Source organism: Pituophis catenifer, unplaced genomic scaffold (genome assembly GCF_029215685.1).
Source record: "Pituophis catenifer annectens isolate HBS135680 unplaced genomic scaffold, rPitCat1.0.hap2 SCAF_1, whole genome shotgun sequence".
NCBI classification, from domain to species: Eukaryota; Metazoa; Chordata; class Lepidosauria; order Squamata; family Colubridae; genus Pituophis; species Pituophis catenifer.
This window is the reverse complement of record NW_027256881.1, coordinates 217,458,427-217,475,224: the sequence shown is the minus strand read 5'-3', so window position 1 is coordinate 217,475,224 and position 16,798 is coordinate 217,458,427. Positions and strand designations below refer to the sequence as shown.

Sequence of the window (16,798 nt, the reverse complement as noted above, 5' to 3'; positions counted from 1 at the left end):
GATGTATAAAATATCACATTTTATATGTTCTGATTATTTCTTGCTCTGTTGGTGGCATAAATTTCTCCGCTTTCTAACTAACGGGATAGAGAAAAAATTTATAAATAATATTCTGAGACACTGACTTTAAACTTTCTAAATGGGCTACATCTAAAACCTCCATGTATTGGGGCCTAATGAAAAGCAGCTGAAAACTACAGATAGTACAATTAACATTTAAGGATAAAAAATATTTCTAACATTTCCCTGGGAATAATCAACCAGATTAGATGAGAAGAAATAAAGCAAATATAAAAATAAGCTTAAGGGATTCTTTGTCTCCAACACATATCTATGTCCCCAACACACAATTATTTTTCTTTTTTATCATTTTAGTTCCTCTGTCATATCTGACGAAAATCTCTGCAGGAGCATATTCTGCAAAAGGTAACAGTGGGAGGAGTATCCTTGTTTAAATAAAGACCATGCTATTCCTGGCCCCAAACTCTTGAAATTGTATCTTACATATAGTTGACACATTCCTCTGAGTTGCAAAGTAACAAGCAAGCTACTTCCAAATGTTAAGGACTTTTAATTTAAAAACTGACATCCCTCATTTCATTCACCCCCACTCAATTTTAGAGAATGGAACTACTGCCAGAACATTATCTGGGAAACAGATCTAAAAGAAGCCACTGAAAAGAAGAATTAGAAACAATAACTGAAAGGAAAGAGCAAGGAGTAAGTTCAAAGGAATGCCTAAATTCAAAGGGAACTTCCTTGCCATTGTGGGAGACCAGAGGGGGGGGGGGACTGGAAAAAAAATATGCAAAGCCAATGAATGGCACGTGCAGGGCAGGTGCCACCACCGGCAGGAGACAATAGACCGAGTGTCCCTTCTCTATAAGGAAGGGTGGAGATGGATACACAGCATCCTTTCTTTGCAATGAATGAGGCCGCCTGCTTGCAAGTCAGTGAATGCTTTTGGATTTGCATTTTGAAAGTTAGCCTTCAAGCATACCCATTTTTTTTAAAAAAAGTGGGTGGGCATGGGATGTTTTTATTTTTTTATCCTGGTAGATGCTTTTACTGCATGTTTTCAAATAAGGGGGGGGGGGGAGAGAATCAGCAGCAGATGCAGGAACCAACTCCACCATTCATTTGCCAGGTGCCTAGATGGGAAAACATTTTTTCCCCTCCTATTTAGTAAGGAGAAGTCAACGGAGGTCCCTCAAGATGGGTGTCAAAGGTGAATACGGCACCAAGTCTTAGGGTCTCGAAAAGCGATTTCTTGTCGCATAAACTTGTGTTAAGCCAGCGTCTCAGGAACGACGGCCAGGACAGGAGTGGGCAAAGGAAGGCTGGTGGGAAGAGGAAAGGAGAGTTTGGGCCAGAGGGAGGAAGGGAAGCTTTGGGTGGTGTGGGGGGAAGGCCATGGGGTTTTGGAAGTAAAGGACGGACGAGGACCCGAGCGACTCCCAGCAAGTAGAGGTCCCGGGCCAGGCGATCGTTAACCGAGGACGAGCCGCAGGAGGAAGGCAACGCTCGGGGGTGACCTAGCAAAATGTAGCTCTGCGCAAAGGAGCGCACGCCAGCCGTCGGCGGGAAGGAGTTGAAGAGAGGTGGTGGGCTTCGCTGAAGCGGCTTTGAAACGAAGCAGGCAGGGCAAGGTGCCGACTACAGAAACTCAACTGGGAGGGGGGGAAGGGAGGGGGCAGGGGCGCTCTTCTGTGGAGAAGCGTCAATCAATCCATCCATCCAGCGGGGCTCCCCCAGAAGTCGCCAGCAGGGCTGGCGAATGTGCCGCGCGCGAGGGCTTTGGAAAAAGCGGCAACTTAAGAAGAGCTCGAACGCCAGGAGCAAAAGCCAGCGGAGAAAGGCTGGGTAGGTGAGTGAGTGAGAGAGTGGGTAGGAGGGTGGGTGGGGCAACCGGCGCTGCAGGACTGGACCTGGCACTAGTCGGCGGTGACGGCGGCGGGCAGCGTCCCCGGACCGAAGGGCTCACCTCGGTCTTCCACCTCTTCGCTGAATTGGACGTCCTCCCCGACGCGCAGGTGCTCGCCTTGTTGCGACTCGAGGGCAGGATAAACCGGCGCGGGAGCAGTCCCGGCAGGTTGCAAAATGGTGGGTTCTGGGGTGCTGCCCAGCTCGTCCCCGACTGGAAATGCCTCCATGGCTGGCTGAGAAGGAAGATGGGAAGCGGAGCAGCGAAAGAAGGCGGCGGCTTCAGGAGGAGGAGGAGGAGGAGAAAAGGAGGTGGGGGGGGAGAGAAGAAAGACTTGAAACCGCGCGGACGGACGGACGGAGAAGCGGCGAACTAGCCCCTCGCCTCGCTTTTCCCCCCGGGCCGCCGCTCTGCCTCGCCAATCAACCGCAGGTGGGACCCGCCAGCAATCCGCCTGGCCGCTGAGCTCCTCCTCCCACTTCGCGAGGCGGCAGCGGCGCGCGCCAACTCTTCCCTCGACGGAGGGGCGCGGGAGATTTGGGAGGCGGGGCGGGGGGGGGGGAGAGGGAGAGAGAATGTCCTAACTCCTGAAGGGGCTCGCTCGGTGCAGAGCTCCTGCCTGGCGCACGCCGCTGCGCTCTCCCTCACGCCACCCCACCTGAAGCTGCTGCTGGCCCATGCGCCCCAAGCCCCTTAAAAGCTGGACGTTAAAGGGAACTGCTGGGACCGGCCACGTGCCGCAGCCCCTCCCCCTTTGAAAATGCGTGAGTTCAAGAGTTCTCCCCCTTAACGAGCAAGTGAAGGTTATCGTGTACCTGGGTTGAAATACTGCAGAAGAGACCCTAAGGGTCCCATGAAGGGTTGGGAGGACCATGGCAGAAGAAGATTTGTAGCTCAGGGTTGATATGAGGGGGGTCCTTCGTGGTCTCTGAGCTTGGTTGCTTTCATTACCCAAACTTTTGGGTAATGAAATGTCTACAGAAGAACCACCAAGCTCAGAGGTAATGAAATGTCTACAGAAGAACCACCAAGGACCCCCTCATTGGCACCAAGGTAATACTAGCAGTTGCCGGAGTTTCCCAACTCTGCTGTATCATCAATATATTAAATTTATATGCTGCCCCATTCCCACTAACTCTGGGCATCCTCCCAGTTAAGGACAGCCCAAAGGGATTTTTCTTCCAAAGCTCCAGGTGATTATGTTGGAAAAAGGAATAAACTTCCAGTGCAACTCTGCAAACGTTAAGGTCTCCAAATCCTTTAGTTTAACACATGTACTGTAACTCTCTGGTAGCTCCTAAAATGTATTATTCACACAACCTAAAGTGCAGAACCCATCTTAAACTTAGAATAACTTTATTGTCACTTTGTACACTAAATGGCATACATTAAATTGAAATTAAATTTCGTTACATACAGCTCTCAAAGAGTCACCACCATCTTTTCACAGCTAGAGATTTAACAGAAAGAGGGAAGGGTAAGCCTGGAACTGGTGGCTTCTTTATTTTGGTTAGCATAGTCAAAAGCAGATTAGACATAAGAGTAATAAGACCAGGACAATTCCTATACCCTTGTAGGAAGACATGTGCATGCTTCAACCAAAGCAGTGGTAATTGGAAAAATAAGAGTGATGTTCTCCAAATCATTCATTTAGAACCATGCTGCTTCATTGTGTTTATTTGAAATACTATAACCCATTTTGATAACTGGTCATTAAGCCATAGTTTACTGATTTGTAATTAACAATATGAATTAGCTAGATTCCTCCTCTTCCCCCCACCTACTATTCTGACCGTACCATCCTACCCTCATTTATTTGGGAATGAGCTTTACTGAAATCATTGGACTTTCATTTTGTCCGAGAATAAGTATGGGAGGTAATGCCTCCCTTGATTCAAGTTTGAAACTTCATCATCATTACTATTATTATTAAACCTGTATGTCATCCAACTCCCAACCATTCTGGTTAGCTCACAACAAGCAATGAAGAAATTACAATAAAATCAATAAAAGACAATAAGCACAAGAGGCCAGATGGAATGAAGCAAAGGGTCTCATTCTCCTGTGCTAAAGGCCTGGGTGAAGGGCCAGGACTTCATGGCTCTTGTAAACAACAGCAAAGTGTCCCAAAGGTGCTTTTTAAAGAGGCAACTGGACTTTCTGGTTTTTCTTTGAAGATGTTTCACTTCTCATCCAAGAAGCTTCTTCAGAGCTGGATGAGAAGTGAAACATCTTCAAAGAAAAACCAGAAAGTCCAATTGCCTCTTGAAAAAGCACTTTTGGGACAACCATAACCTGGATGACTGGGAATCTCATACACAACAGCAAAGTAGGGACCATCTGAATCTTGGGGAAAACCTCATTCCAGAGGGCTATGTGGGTATGTTAATGCCTTTTCCTTGGCAATAAATATTGATGTGGTTTGTCCTTCCTGCTTTCAGGATTCTTCCTGGCTTTACAATCTAAGCCACACCCAAGGGCAGCTGAGAGCTATACTCCCAGGAAGAGGTGTATATCTAATGAAATAGTTCTTCTTTTCTACTTGCAAAGATAGCCATGATCCTTTGGGAGAAAGTTCTGAAAATCTTAGAATAGTAGTAAAGCCCCAAGTTGGAAAAATGGAAGGAGATGCTTTTCATAAACTTACATGGACTGTGTTTGCACAACAGGCTTACCTATAGTTGGTTGAATCATGGTTTGTTATAATCCAATTGCTTGGATTTATAAGACACTGAACAATAAGCTAACATGAAATATTTTGTTATGTACGTAGTAGACACAATAAGCAGGCTATATTCACATGACACAATGAACCACAAAATAGTCAGTTGGGTTTTAGCTAGCACATTGTTCATTTAACCTAAGATAGTTTGAACCACAAGCCAACTATATAGTTGGCTTGTAGTTCAAAGTATCTTAGGTTAAATGAGTTTATTTAAATTAACCATGTTATGCATAGCCATTTTTCTCATAAGCAGTGTTATTTTCCTCATCCTATGCCTATTTTTACCTGACCTGCTTATGCATGGGTTTTTCATCCCCAGTTCCCTGGTTTCCTATGACATTTTGAACTATGACCGATTTATATGGGATGGATTCATGCAGCACATTAGATTCAAGTCCTTTTTGACTCCTTTGTAGTTACTACATCATTATGGGAAGCTGACTCTTTGGTTTGCTGAAATTTACTTCTAGGTAAAGAAGAACAGGATTGACACCTTCATCTCTTAGCAAGATTGAAAATCTGTCATCTGAAAATTTGTGTTTCTGAACAATTATTAGTCATTATTAACAAAAAAAATAAGGAGCTTAAAAATAAACTTTCTAGCTCAAACACATTTTGTGCTTTTAGAACAAGGATGTAGTTGCTTGCTAAAGTCAGCATTTCCATTAATGAGAGCAAATTAGGCTTTTGTAGAAGTAATTTAGGAGTGTTTGCACTGTAATCTTCTAAATCAGATAGTAGCAAGGACTCCATACTCTACTATGCCTATGTGAATTATTCCTACACAGTATGTACTATTTGGGGTACTCAGCTGACAGTTTCATTCATGACAATTCCCCATCTCATATGTATTTATATATTAATGCTATTTTTTTCAAATATTTATTGTTTTGCAATAAACAACATGATGGTAGTCAAAACTGAGATTTGAAATAAAGGGTGCTCTGCTTCCAAATTTTGCTATTAGCTCTAAACCAAATAAAGAGGTCAAAACCTAAGAGAACAATAGAAATCATGAAGTAATTCTATGTATCTCAAAGTTTTTGACTTACTCAAGGGTGTGAATACAGCCTCTGGAATTGGGAAATATGTAAATACAGTTATACTAATAAATGTATAAAGTGGTTCACACATCACATTAAATCATAATGTGGCTGTTTATTTGTGCTTTAGCATGTTGGGTGAAGCCAGCTATTCATTTTTAAACATATTTTGCTTGTTTGTGAAGTATGTATGTAAATTATGGTGCTTAACTACTTAAGGAGTCCATGAGTTAGCATAATTTGCAAACTTGGGTCCTAAAAGTTGTGCAATGTGACTTACTGATTTGTAATTTTAATTGTTTAATTGTATGAATTTCAGTTTATTTTATGTTACTATGTATCTTTACAGCTGTGAGAAACCTCTACGCACAATGATTGAAAGATACACTAATTGCCACAATAGAAGAATAGATGGTAAAGGCGGTAAGAGTTGGCAAGATGGCAAAATTGACTGCTTTAATTAAAAAGAAGAACTTACCTTGTTTTGTTTTTGCTTGGAAACTTCTTCTGGACTTTGAGCAGAAAACTGAAAAATATGAAACTTTGATTTTTGGTTTTGATGACTAGATTGACTTTGTCGCTATACAAATGGTTTGAATTGATAAGAAATGCAAAGCAAAAGATTGAGGCTGTAGCTTTTTTTTTCCTACTCACCTGGGGGAAAAAACCTGGAAGTCACTACTTTTTTCCCCCCTTGTTTGCACCTCTCTTGTCTTTTCTGTGTTTTGTTTCTATTTCTATTTCTATTTCATCTCACAACATACATCAATAAAAATTTGAAACACAACTTATTCTATAAACCATCCTTAAATAAATTCCAGCTTAGCACAGTGCATAAACTGTCTGAGTCTGTCAACATCTTGTTTATCATGAGTGCAAATAATAGTTTCAATACACTGGTGAAATGCAGCTGAAACAGCAGATCATTCAATCCTTCTCCCCCACCTTCTGTGACCCATATCACTTTTGGGGGATAGAAACTTTATTTTAGGCAGACAGGAAAAAGAAGGGTATCTTGTTCTGAAGATTATATTTTGCTATAGAGAATAATGCGCCTAGAGAATAAATGCAAGTAATTAGACTGAAATTAAGGGAATTTCTTGGTGTCAGTCCCTCTGACATTAGGCAGTTCTTAGCAACATCTAATCATTTCATATGGTGATGCTCAAGGGAAAGGAATAAAGGAGGTGCAAATTTATACTTGAAAAGCAAATGCCGGTGGGATGCAGTCCACAAGTGCAGCATGGTAATTATACTACATCAGAGGTGGGGAATCTATGGCCCCTTTATGACTTGTGGACTTCAATTCCCAGCATGGCTGACTCAGGAATTCTGGGAGTTGATGTCCACAAATCATAAAAGGCATAGTTCCTCACCCATGCACTTAATAGTCTTCTGTTCTCTACCCCATATATTGTGACTTGAACTTTTTACGGTGGTATTTCTACCACATGCCAGTCAATGCTTAATGAAGCATGGTCTACAGAATTGACTGGATTTGCATTATGTATCGAACCATAAATTAATGACAGTGGTCAGAATTGTGATTCACCAAGTCACAACTCAATCAAGCCCACTTTAATTTACAATATTGTACAAACTCATCCAGTTGCCTGTTGGAGTTCCAAGTCATCAGGACTGAGATTAAAATGCTACACCTCTTCCGTATTTTGCATGGGATTGACAAGATCATTGTAAATGAGTTGTTATGAATCTTGGCTATAGCATTAAAACAAGTTTATAATCATTCAATGGAGGAAGTTATATTCCTCCATACAAAAATACAATAGAATAATTTTGTATTTACCAAACACAACCCAGCAAAGAACATGACTATTTTTCAAAAATAATTGTATCAGTTAAAGGAATATTGTTACATTTAAATTTCAACAAAATAGCCAATGTATTGAAATACTATAATAGTTCTAGTTGGTTGGTTCACATACGCAATAGGAGAAATAAATACCGTAAAATTTGGTTATGTCTTACCAGTTGATTAACTAATAGCAAAAGGATACCGAAGACTCCGAATTCTACTTTTCTGAATTGAAGAATTGAGCCTCTTAAGACACTGCCAGTGTTCACCACATTTTTATCATTAAAAAAAAAATCAGTAATACAATTTCGCACCAAGTTATGGCAAAAAACTCACTGTAATGTGTGCTTAAACTGTAATGTGTGCTTAAAAACATCTGATGGGAGTAAAAACAACAACTAAAAGCCACTGTTTCCCCAGAAGTGTTCTAAAAATACAATGTGTGACATGTTATCATCAGTTGTTATTCAAATTAATATGGTACAGACTAAAGACCAAGTGTTACATTACAGATGCTTGAAAACATTTTATTCGTCTACTGGCTTTATCCAGTTTCTAAAGAACAAAGATCTTTGGTATATTTTGACATGAAAATAGCTAAGCAAGTTTGCTGTTAGGAATTTAAAGAAGCATACACAGAAACTAATTTCGAGTTAATTGTATATTATGGGAACTTTGGCTAGTCTGTCCTATCCTCCTCCTGTCTCTTAAGAGTATTCTCACAGACCATTAGAGCAGGAAATCAAATATTCAAGATATTTCCATTTCTCCAAGCTTTCTTTAAAACAAATTACAGGTAGTCCTTTCTTTAAAACAAATTATAGGCAGCCATTCATTTAGTGACCATTTGAAGCTAAAACAGCACTGGAAAAAAGTGACCGATGACTATTTTTCACACTTACAACTGTTGCGGCATCCCCATGGTCGTATGATCAGAATTCAGACACTTGGCAATTGGCTCATATTTATGATGGTCTTGGGGTCATGTGATCATTTTTTGCCACTTTCTGACAAGCAAACTCAATGGGTAAGCTAGATTCATTGTTAGTAACAATGGTGTTACTAATTTAGCAAGTGCAATGCTTCACTTAACTGTGGCAAGAATGGTTGTGAAATGGGGCAAAACTCCCCTAACAACTCACTTAGCAATGAAAATTTTGCACTCAATTGTGGTCATAAATCAAGGACTACCTGTATTGCCTTCTATCATCCAAAAGGACTGGGCAAGCATACTTGTTGGTTTACTTCATCTATCACCCAGCCATGGCTTATTTAACAATGGCCTATTAACTAAAGCAGGTTATTTGTTTGTTTGTTTAGTGGAATTTGTCAAACAAAAATGAGAACAAGAATAAGAGAATAAAAATACAAAGTCAGTCTTTCATATTAGTTTAAGAGAAAGCAGTACACATTTAGATGCTGAATTATAGTTTTAATCTGTATTTAGACTTAGTTTAACAGAAGTTAAAACATTATGTGTTTTGATTAATTTTGGCTAATGTAATGTATGAATTCAGCCAATAATTTGAACTATATATTCAATAAACTCAATGCAAGCCATTACTTAATATAGTGTATAAAACAATTGCATACTTATACAGTGATTACATTCAAGCAGTTTCCTTAAGTTAAATCAATCATTTCTTCTGTTTTTTGCACAGAATCAAGTAATTTCTCTACCAAATGTTTGATCATCCAATAGCACAAAGGTATCAAATCACAAATATATCAGGATCCACTTTTTTTTCCTTTTTGGATAATTAAACTGATGAATGACTTCTGTTAGGAGGATCATTTTAGAATATAACTATATATTAAGGTGTGTCAATTTTTCAACTTTCAATTTCAAACATTAGGGGTGCTCAAAAGTTGTGACATGCCTTGTAAAGATGTTTTGGTTACTTTAATATAATTTAGATGTACTTGGTAAGTAACTACATAAATATCATAACTTTTTAACATTTTGTTTATTTCATATATTCACAAGAAGAATCCCCTAAATTTGATTTAAATCTCAATATTAACCTGCTGCCCAATTGGGTCCCAATCTCAGCTGCTGAAATAAGGAATCCTACAAATCAACTACAGCTTGGTAAAGCTCCAAGCAATTATTTTTATTAATGCTGAAATGTTACATAATAATTCAAAATGGTTGACCCCACTTCTTCCTTCCATGCTATTTCTTGCCATGTACATGTATACATCCGAATTAGACTGTGTTGTTTCTCTGTGTCATATAATACAGGTGGGTATATGCATAATTTTGTATTCATTTATTTATTCTGTCATGATTATGTAGTATATATTGGAGGTGATGCTGATTAGTGTACATTCAAAGTGACAATAAAGTTATTCTGTTCTGTTTTATTTTGTTTATTTATATTGGTCACACTGCATAAATCGCAGAGGATTGGGGCCTAGTCCTCATAGTGCCTACTTATTAAAAGGGCACCTGCCTGCTAATTATAAGCCAGTTAGCCTTTTAAGTACAGCAAGGCAAGCTCTATGCCAAACACTTATACCACAAATTAGTTGACGGGATCTTACTTAAAGCAGCCCCCAACCCCTGGTCCATGGACCAGCACCAGTCCATGGCATGCCAGAAACCGGTCCATGCAAACAAGCGAAACCCCATCTGTGACTGTAGAAAATACACAAAACCATGCTCCCTCCAGTCTGTGGAAAAACCTTTCTCCACGGAACCGGTCCCTGGTTCCCAAAAGGTTGGGGGCCACATATACTGGTGGATGAACAAGTGGGCTTTAGGAGAGGGCATTCTACCTGTAGATATGCCCTTATACTTTAACCACATAAAATGAAAAGAAATGTGAGAGTTATGGATGCAAACATTGGAATTCATGTCCTGTAATTGGTGATTGCTCTGCTGCTACCTTCTGGAGCCCCCAATTCAAAGCCCCCATGTGCAAACGCTTGCTAAATTTGGATGTGAATGGGATAGGTGCATTTGATAATATTGATCCGAATATATTATGAGGCTGATTCAAATTTCAGAATGTTTAGGTGCAAAATGTCTTATGGTTCCTTTCATTCTTTCAAAAATCCCAAGGTTTAATTTTTTCTTCTTATAAATTGGACACATGTTTCTGCTTCAGAACGACACTCTTTCATAGGGGATAGAAGCTAAAAATCCTAAGGGAACAGGGACAATTTTTTTAAAAAATATAAAAAGTATGCTATTTCTGACATGTGCTACATGACGGTAATACTAATCAAATACTGGTAGTCCTTGACCAGTCACTTAGCATTCATTCAAAGTTTTGAGGGACCCCCTAAAAGCCACTTACAACCTGGTTTTGAAGTTCCAATAGCAACAGCACTTAGACTTATATACCGCTTCACAGCACTTTTACAGCCCCATCTAAGCAGTTTACAGAGTCAACATATTGCCCCCAACAATCTGGGTCCTCATTTTACCGACCTCAGAAGGATGGAAGGCTGAGTCAACCTTTGTTGACCCTCCCCAAGGTCAGGTGATTGCATTTTGAGCATTCAGCAACCAGCCTGCTCTTTGTGGCACCTGCAGTCACATGACTGCAATTGATGACTTTTGCCTGAAAAAATAATAATAATAATAATAATAATAATAATAATAATAATAATAATAATAATAATTGACTGGACCCAGATGGAGTTAGACAATTTGGACAGAAAAACAAGGAAGCTTATGACAATGAATCATGCCTTGCACCCTAAAAGTGATGTTGACCGATTATATTTACCAAGAGCAGAGGGTGGTCGAGGACTCCTACAAGTAAAGCAGACTGTGGAAGAAGAAAAATGCAGCTTGAATGGTTACATCCAGAAAAGTGAAGAACCAATGATTAAGGAAGTAAATAAAGGAGGCCTTTTAAAGACAACTAAAACAAAAGCAGAATATAAGAAAGAAGTAATTGAGCAGCGAGCTGAAAATTGGAAACACAAAGCTCTGCATGGCCAATACTTGAAAAGTATTGAAGGCAAAGCTGACCAGAAACTAACTTGGAACTGGTTAAGATCAGGAGTACTGAAAAAAGAAACAGAAAGCTTTATTTTGGCAGCTCAAGAACAAGCCCTAGCCACAAACTGTATGAAGGCAAAAATTCAACATGTTACCACCAACAGCAAATGCCGCCTCTGCAATGAAAAAGAAGAGACAGTTGACCACCTGATCAGTGGGTGCAGCAAAATTTCACAAACTGACTACCTACAACGCCATGACCGTGTTGCTAAAATCATTCACTGGAAATTGTGCCAGAAGTTTGGATTTGAGTACAGCAAAAACCACTGGGAACATCAGGTTGAGAAAGTTTTAGAGAATGAGAAACTCAAGATCTTGTGGGACTTTAGGATTCAGACTGACAGGCACTTGGTCCACAACACACCTGACATAACAATAGTTGAAAAGAAAAAAGTATGGTTCATTGACATTGCAATACCTGGTGATGCACGAATTGAAGATAAGCAGCAAGAAAAAATCACAAAGTACCGGGACTTACAAATTGAAGTTGAGCGACTGTGGAAAAAGAAATCGTGTGTTGTCCCGATTGTAATTGGAGCCCTCGGAGCAATACCCAAAGGGCTACCCCGCTATTTAGAAATTCTAAATTTGCCGGACTTGAACATTTTGACTCTACAAAAAACCACCTTACTCGGAACAGCTTACATCCTCCGACGATACCTTAACAGTTCCTAGGTCCTTGGTTAGGACTCGAGCTGCTGAGCTATTAACCAGCCTCAAAGGCTGTGAATCTCACTAAAGATTAACCAATAAATAATAATAATAATAATAATAATAATAATAATAATAATAATAATAATAATAATAATTTTATTTCTATACCACCCTTTTCCCGAAGGATTCGGGAAATAGGCGGTGTACAGCCTATTAAAACCCAAAAATTTAAAACACCCAATTTAAAATCATTCACATTGATAGCCCGGCCTGGCGGAACAGCAGGGTCTTGAGGGCACAGCGAAATAAATAATTATTTATTTCTGGTTTCTAACCAAAACCAGGCCATAGTGAACAGTGGATTCACTTGATGACGTAGTGTTTGCTTTATGACTTTAGCATTTTATTAACAACCATTGCAAAAAAGATTGTAAAATCAGGTCTGGTCATTTGATTGCTTTAAGACCGTCATGATTTACAACCATAATTGCAGGGCTCAGTTATGGTCATAAGTCTATTACTACTTGTAATAGCTTTCTTATTTCAGAATGAAATATTCTATCTATCAATAAGTTAAAATATCAGCTTCTTAATAATGATGGTGCTCTTTGAGTCAGTGGCTTTCTTGCAGATATTTCATTACCAAACATATTTTACATGATGATACAACAGTAGTGGGCCTTATTCAGGATGACAATGAGGGTGCTTATCGCAAGGAGGTTGAACTGATGTAATAAAGCAGGCTTGTTTTAAACAGGAAAAACTAAAGAGATCACTGTCGATTTCAGAAAAGGCAGGCACAGCCACACGCCTCTGTGTATTAATTAGTGGTGGAATTCAATTTTTTTTTACTATCAGTTCTGTGGGCGTGGCTTGGTGGGCATGGCTTGGTAGGCATGGCGAGGGGAAGGATACTGCAAAATCTCCATTCCCGCCTCATTCCAGGGGAAGGATACTGCAAAATCCCCATTCCCTCCCCACTCCTGGGGGAAGATATTGCAAAATCTCCATTCCCACCCCACTTTGGGACCAACCAGAAGTCGTGTTTGCCAGTTCTCCAAACTACTCAAAATTTCCGCTACTGGTTCTCCAGAACCTGTCAGAACCTGCTGAATAGTATTAATGCTTCACCTGTGGAGATGGTTAGCAGCATCAAGTTTCTGGGTGTGCAGCTAATGAGTAGGCTGTCTTGGTCGCTCAACAGTGAGACACTTGTGAAGCAGGCACAGCAGTGCCTGCATTTTCTGCGTCACATGAGAAAAGCACATCTTCACCTGTCCTTACCATTTTCTATACAGGGAGGATTGAAAGCATCGTGTCATGTTGCATTACTGTCTGGTTTGGCAGCATTACTGCTTCAGATTGGAAGGCGGTGCAAAGAATGGTGAGGATGGCAGAAAAGATTATAGGTAGTTCATTTCCTTCTATCCGGGACATAGCATATAAGCATTGCTTGAACAGGGTCCGTAGGATTGTCTGGGATGCTACACATCCTCTTAATGACCTGTTTTCCTTGTTACCTTCTGGGAGGAGGCTTCGTGGGTATTCGAAGCAGAACATCCAGATTCAGTCACAGTTTTGTTCCAATGTGTTTATATGTGTGATGTATGTGAAAGGGGAGATATATCCTTTCTTTTGAGAGCAGGCAACAGAATTTGCCAATGTGCTCAAAGTAGAAAATGACAATAAAGATTATCTTCTCTCTCTCTCTCTCTCTCTCTCTCTCTCTCTCTCTCTCTCTCTCTCTCTCTCTCTCTCTCTCTCTCTCTCTCTCTCTCTCTCTCTCTCGGGTTATATATGACTCAAACATGATTGGTTTGGATTGGCACAGCATATTTGTAAGTCCTGCTCTAAATGTAGCATATTGAAGAAAACAATGGTATGGCATTTCCCATCTTGTTGGCAAGATGTATCCATAAAGTCACTAGCAGTTGAGTTCAACTTGAAGGAAACTTTACTTTGTAAAATTGAATACAGTATTTCATCAGTGGCTGGATTCACTGATTTAGTGAATCAGTTTAGTTTATATCAAAAGATACAATTTACAAACCATAGTAACCAAGTTTATGCAGCATATTGTGGTAAAATTTAACTGCATCATGAATTAGCACAAGATAGGAAGCCGATGTTGTCTGATTTTTTTTCTCTTTAGATACATTTTTAATGGTGCGCTAGGATCTCCTTGATTTAATGTCATTGGCTTTTAAAACAAAATTAGTATATCATCAGTCTTTGAATATGCAGCTTCCTTTCTAACTCATTACTCTCGATTCTGTATTTCTTGTTTTGTCAAGCTGCCTGTTCTTTCCTCTCTTCCTCTTGGCATCACACTTCTTCAGAGCTGAAAAGAATAACAGCAGAAGTGCCACAAACACGGATTGTGTGATTTGGGCAGGCAACACTCACCCGCAAAACCTAATTTGCAAGAGATTAGCTGAGACCTAATTTGCATTTAATTTAATGTGAAAACATCATGTGATATGTACCTGTGAGAGCATTTTTTAAATTAACAAGCTTTTTTTAAAAAAAATTAAACAAGCTGACACAGGACAATATCCCAAGGGTGAGCTAAAATCAGGAATTAGGCAACTATTGGTAAATACGCTATAGATATTATTTATTTTAAATTAAGCAAATACATTTATGTCTTGGATTTCAATTTTTTTCTGTTTTTATTACTGATGCCCCAGATATATTTTAAATGAATGTGAAATTAATCCAGGGAGAAATCTGCAGCATCTGAATAATGCACTACTTGCCCTAAATTATTACATTTAACGAAGGCAGTGTATTTTTAAAAGTATCAGATTCTATCATTTATATAGCAATTCTGTCTCCCATTTCAAAGCACTCAGACTTTACGGCTCAGAGACCACCAGTGCTCTCAGAGTTATTCCCACTTAGCAGGTGGAAATCAAGACAGAGATATGCTTGCATCACTCCACAAAAAAACCCCAAACCATTTTTCATTGCTCGTGTTCCTATCACAGTGATAAAAAAATATTCAGACTACCCCCTAGATAGGAACATGACAGAATTCGAAAAAGGGTTAGAAGGCTGTTGGATTCAAAATCTGGCACCTCCTTTTCTTGGTCTAAGCCCCCCTCCCACCTAATATTTTTCGTACTTCTTGGCAAGCTGCTATTTCCCATGTCAGAAATATCAGTTCAGGAAGCTGGCAAGGAGATTCCTTTATAGGATTTCTCTGTCATTGGAAGCCTTTTTATATACTTGGAGGAGAAAATCCAGTAAAATATAGGGATCATCAAATTATTGTAAGGGAGCATCAGATTGTAGATTAATACTATGTAATATTTACTTGGAACTATATCTCCACTCCTATCCTGTTCATTGGAATCAGTGGTGGGTTACTACCGGTTCGCCCCGGTTCGAGAGAATCAGTATCAGCAGCAGCGGGAGGCTCCGCCCACCTGCCCGGATGTCATCAAAAATGCTCTGTGTATGCGCAGAAGCTTCTCCACATGTGCAGATGTGGCACGCATGCAAGCAAAGCACGTGCACGTGAGCAAACTGGTAGCAAAGGTAAGTGAAACTTACTCCTGATTGGAATGAACTGTTTTTTATAGTTTTCAGCCATAAAGCAAGAATAAACATGAAATAAATTAACTTAAGCTTAATATTCTACCCTCATGAATCTTACAAGGAAGGAAAAGGAAAAGATTATCATATGCAACATAGGTAGTCCTCGTTTAGCAACCACAATTGGGACTGGCAACTTGGTCAACAAGCAACACAATCATAAAATGAAATTGCAACTGCAAGTTTACAATCTGAACCTCACCTTTGCTTTCAGACCTGCAAAGATCACAAATGCGAAGATTAGTTGCCAAGTTACTTTCTCATGACTGTTATAAATGTGAATGATCACTAAACAAGGAGTTCATTAAGCAAGGACTACCTGTGTGATGAGACATTCACAACAGAAATTTCATTGAATGTTATAAATGAAAGAACTACACATGGCATTTTTGAGGAAATTATGCAGCATTCTGAATGAATGAAATCCAATGAAAAACATTATTACATTAGCTCACATGAAGGAGAGAAATGGGAACAAGATGAGAAAGTATCAAAAGAAGAAGAAGAAGAAGAAGAAGAAGAAGAAGAAGAAGAAGAAGAAGAAGAAGAAGAAGAAGAAGAAGAAGAAGAAGAAGAAGAAGAAGAAGAAGAAGAAGAAAAAATTGGGCCCTTTGGAGACCCAGAAATAAATTGGCATGATGACTGAGGAGTATCTGAGAATAGGTCTATATTCATCCTAATATACGGGAATAAATGAATGAATAAATCTAAAAGTGGGAATTATCTGATCGTTTATTATGAAAATGCAACAATCGGTGAAGGATGAAAGGGTGATGAAATATTCTGTATGTGTGAGGAGACCTTTTCTTTTTATAATGTCAAGAATATATTGGGGGGAAGATAGACATAAAAGAGAACAAAAGAAGTAAATCAAACAAAAGGGAAAATAAAACAAGAAGGGAAAGCACATCATATGAAAAAGTGTTAAGGCACACGTTGTTTTGGAAAGATGATGTAGAAGGAAAGAGGATGTGGAAACCATGGCACTTTACAAACTACCATGGAAATGTGTGGAGTC

The 16,798-nt window shown here is 39.4% G+C and overlaps 2 protein-coding genes across 2 annotated transcripts in view; one reads left to right on the top strand and one right to left on the bottom strand.

The window, feature by feature from the left end:
* Positions 1–2,153, bottom strand: part of TMEM163 (transmembrane protein 163) — an 88,640-nt gene extending 86,487 nt beyond the window's left edge. The window contains exon 1 of the mRNA XM_070947545.1: positions 1,985–2,153. Coding sequence (XP_070803646.1) covers positions 1,985–2,153 — 169 coding nt within the window. The remainder of the gene's footprint in view (positions 1–1,984) is intronic.
* The window catches only part of ACMSD (aminocarboxymuconate semialdehyde decarboxylase), a 50,417-nt gene continuing 35,762 nt past the window's right edge, over positions 2,144–16,798 (top strand). The window contains exon 1 of the mRNA XM_070947434.1: positions 2,144–2,356. Within this exon, the coding sequence (XP_070803535.1) occupies positions 2,144–2,356 (213 nt within the window). The remainder of the gene's footprint in view (positions 2,357–16,798) is intronic.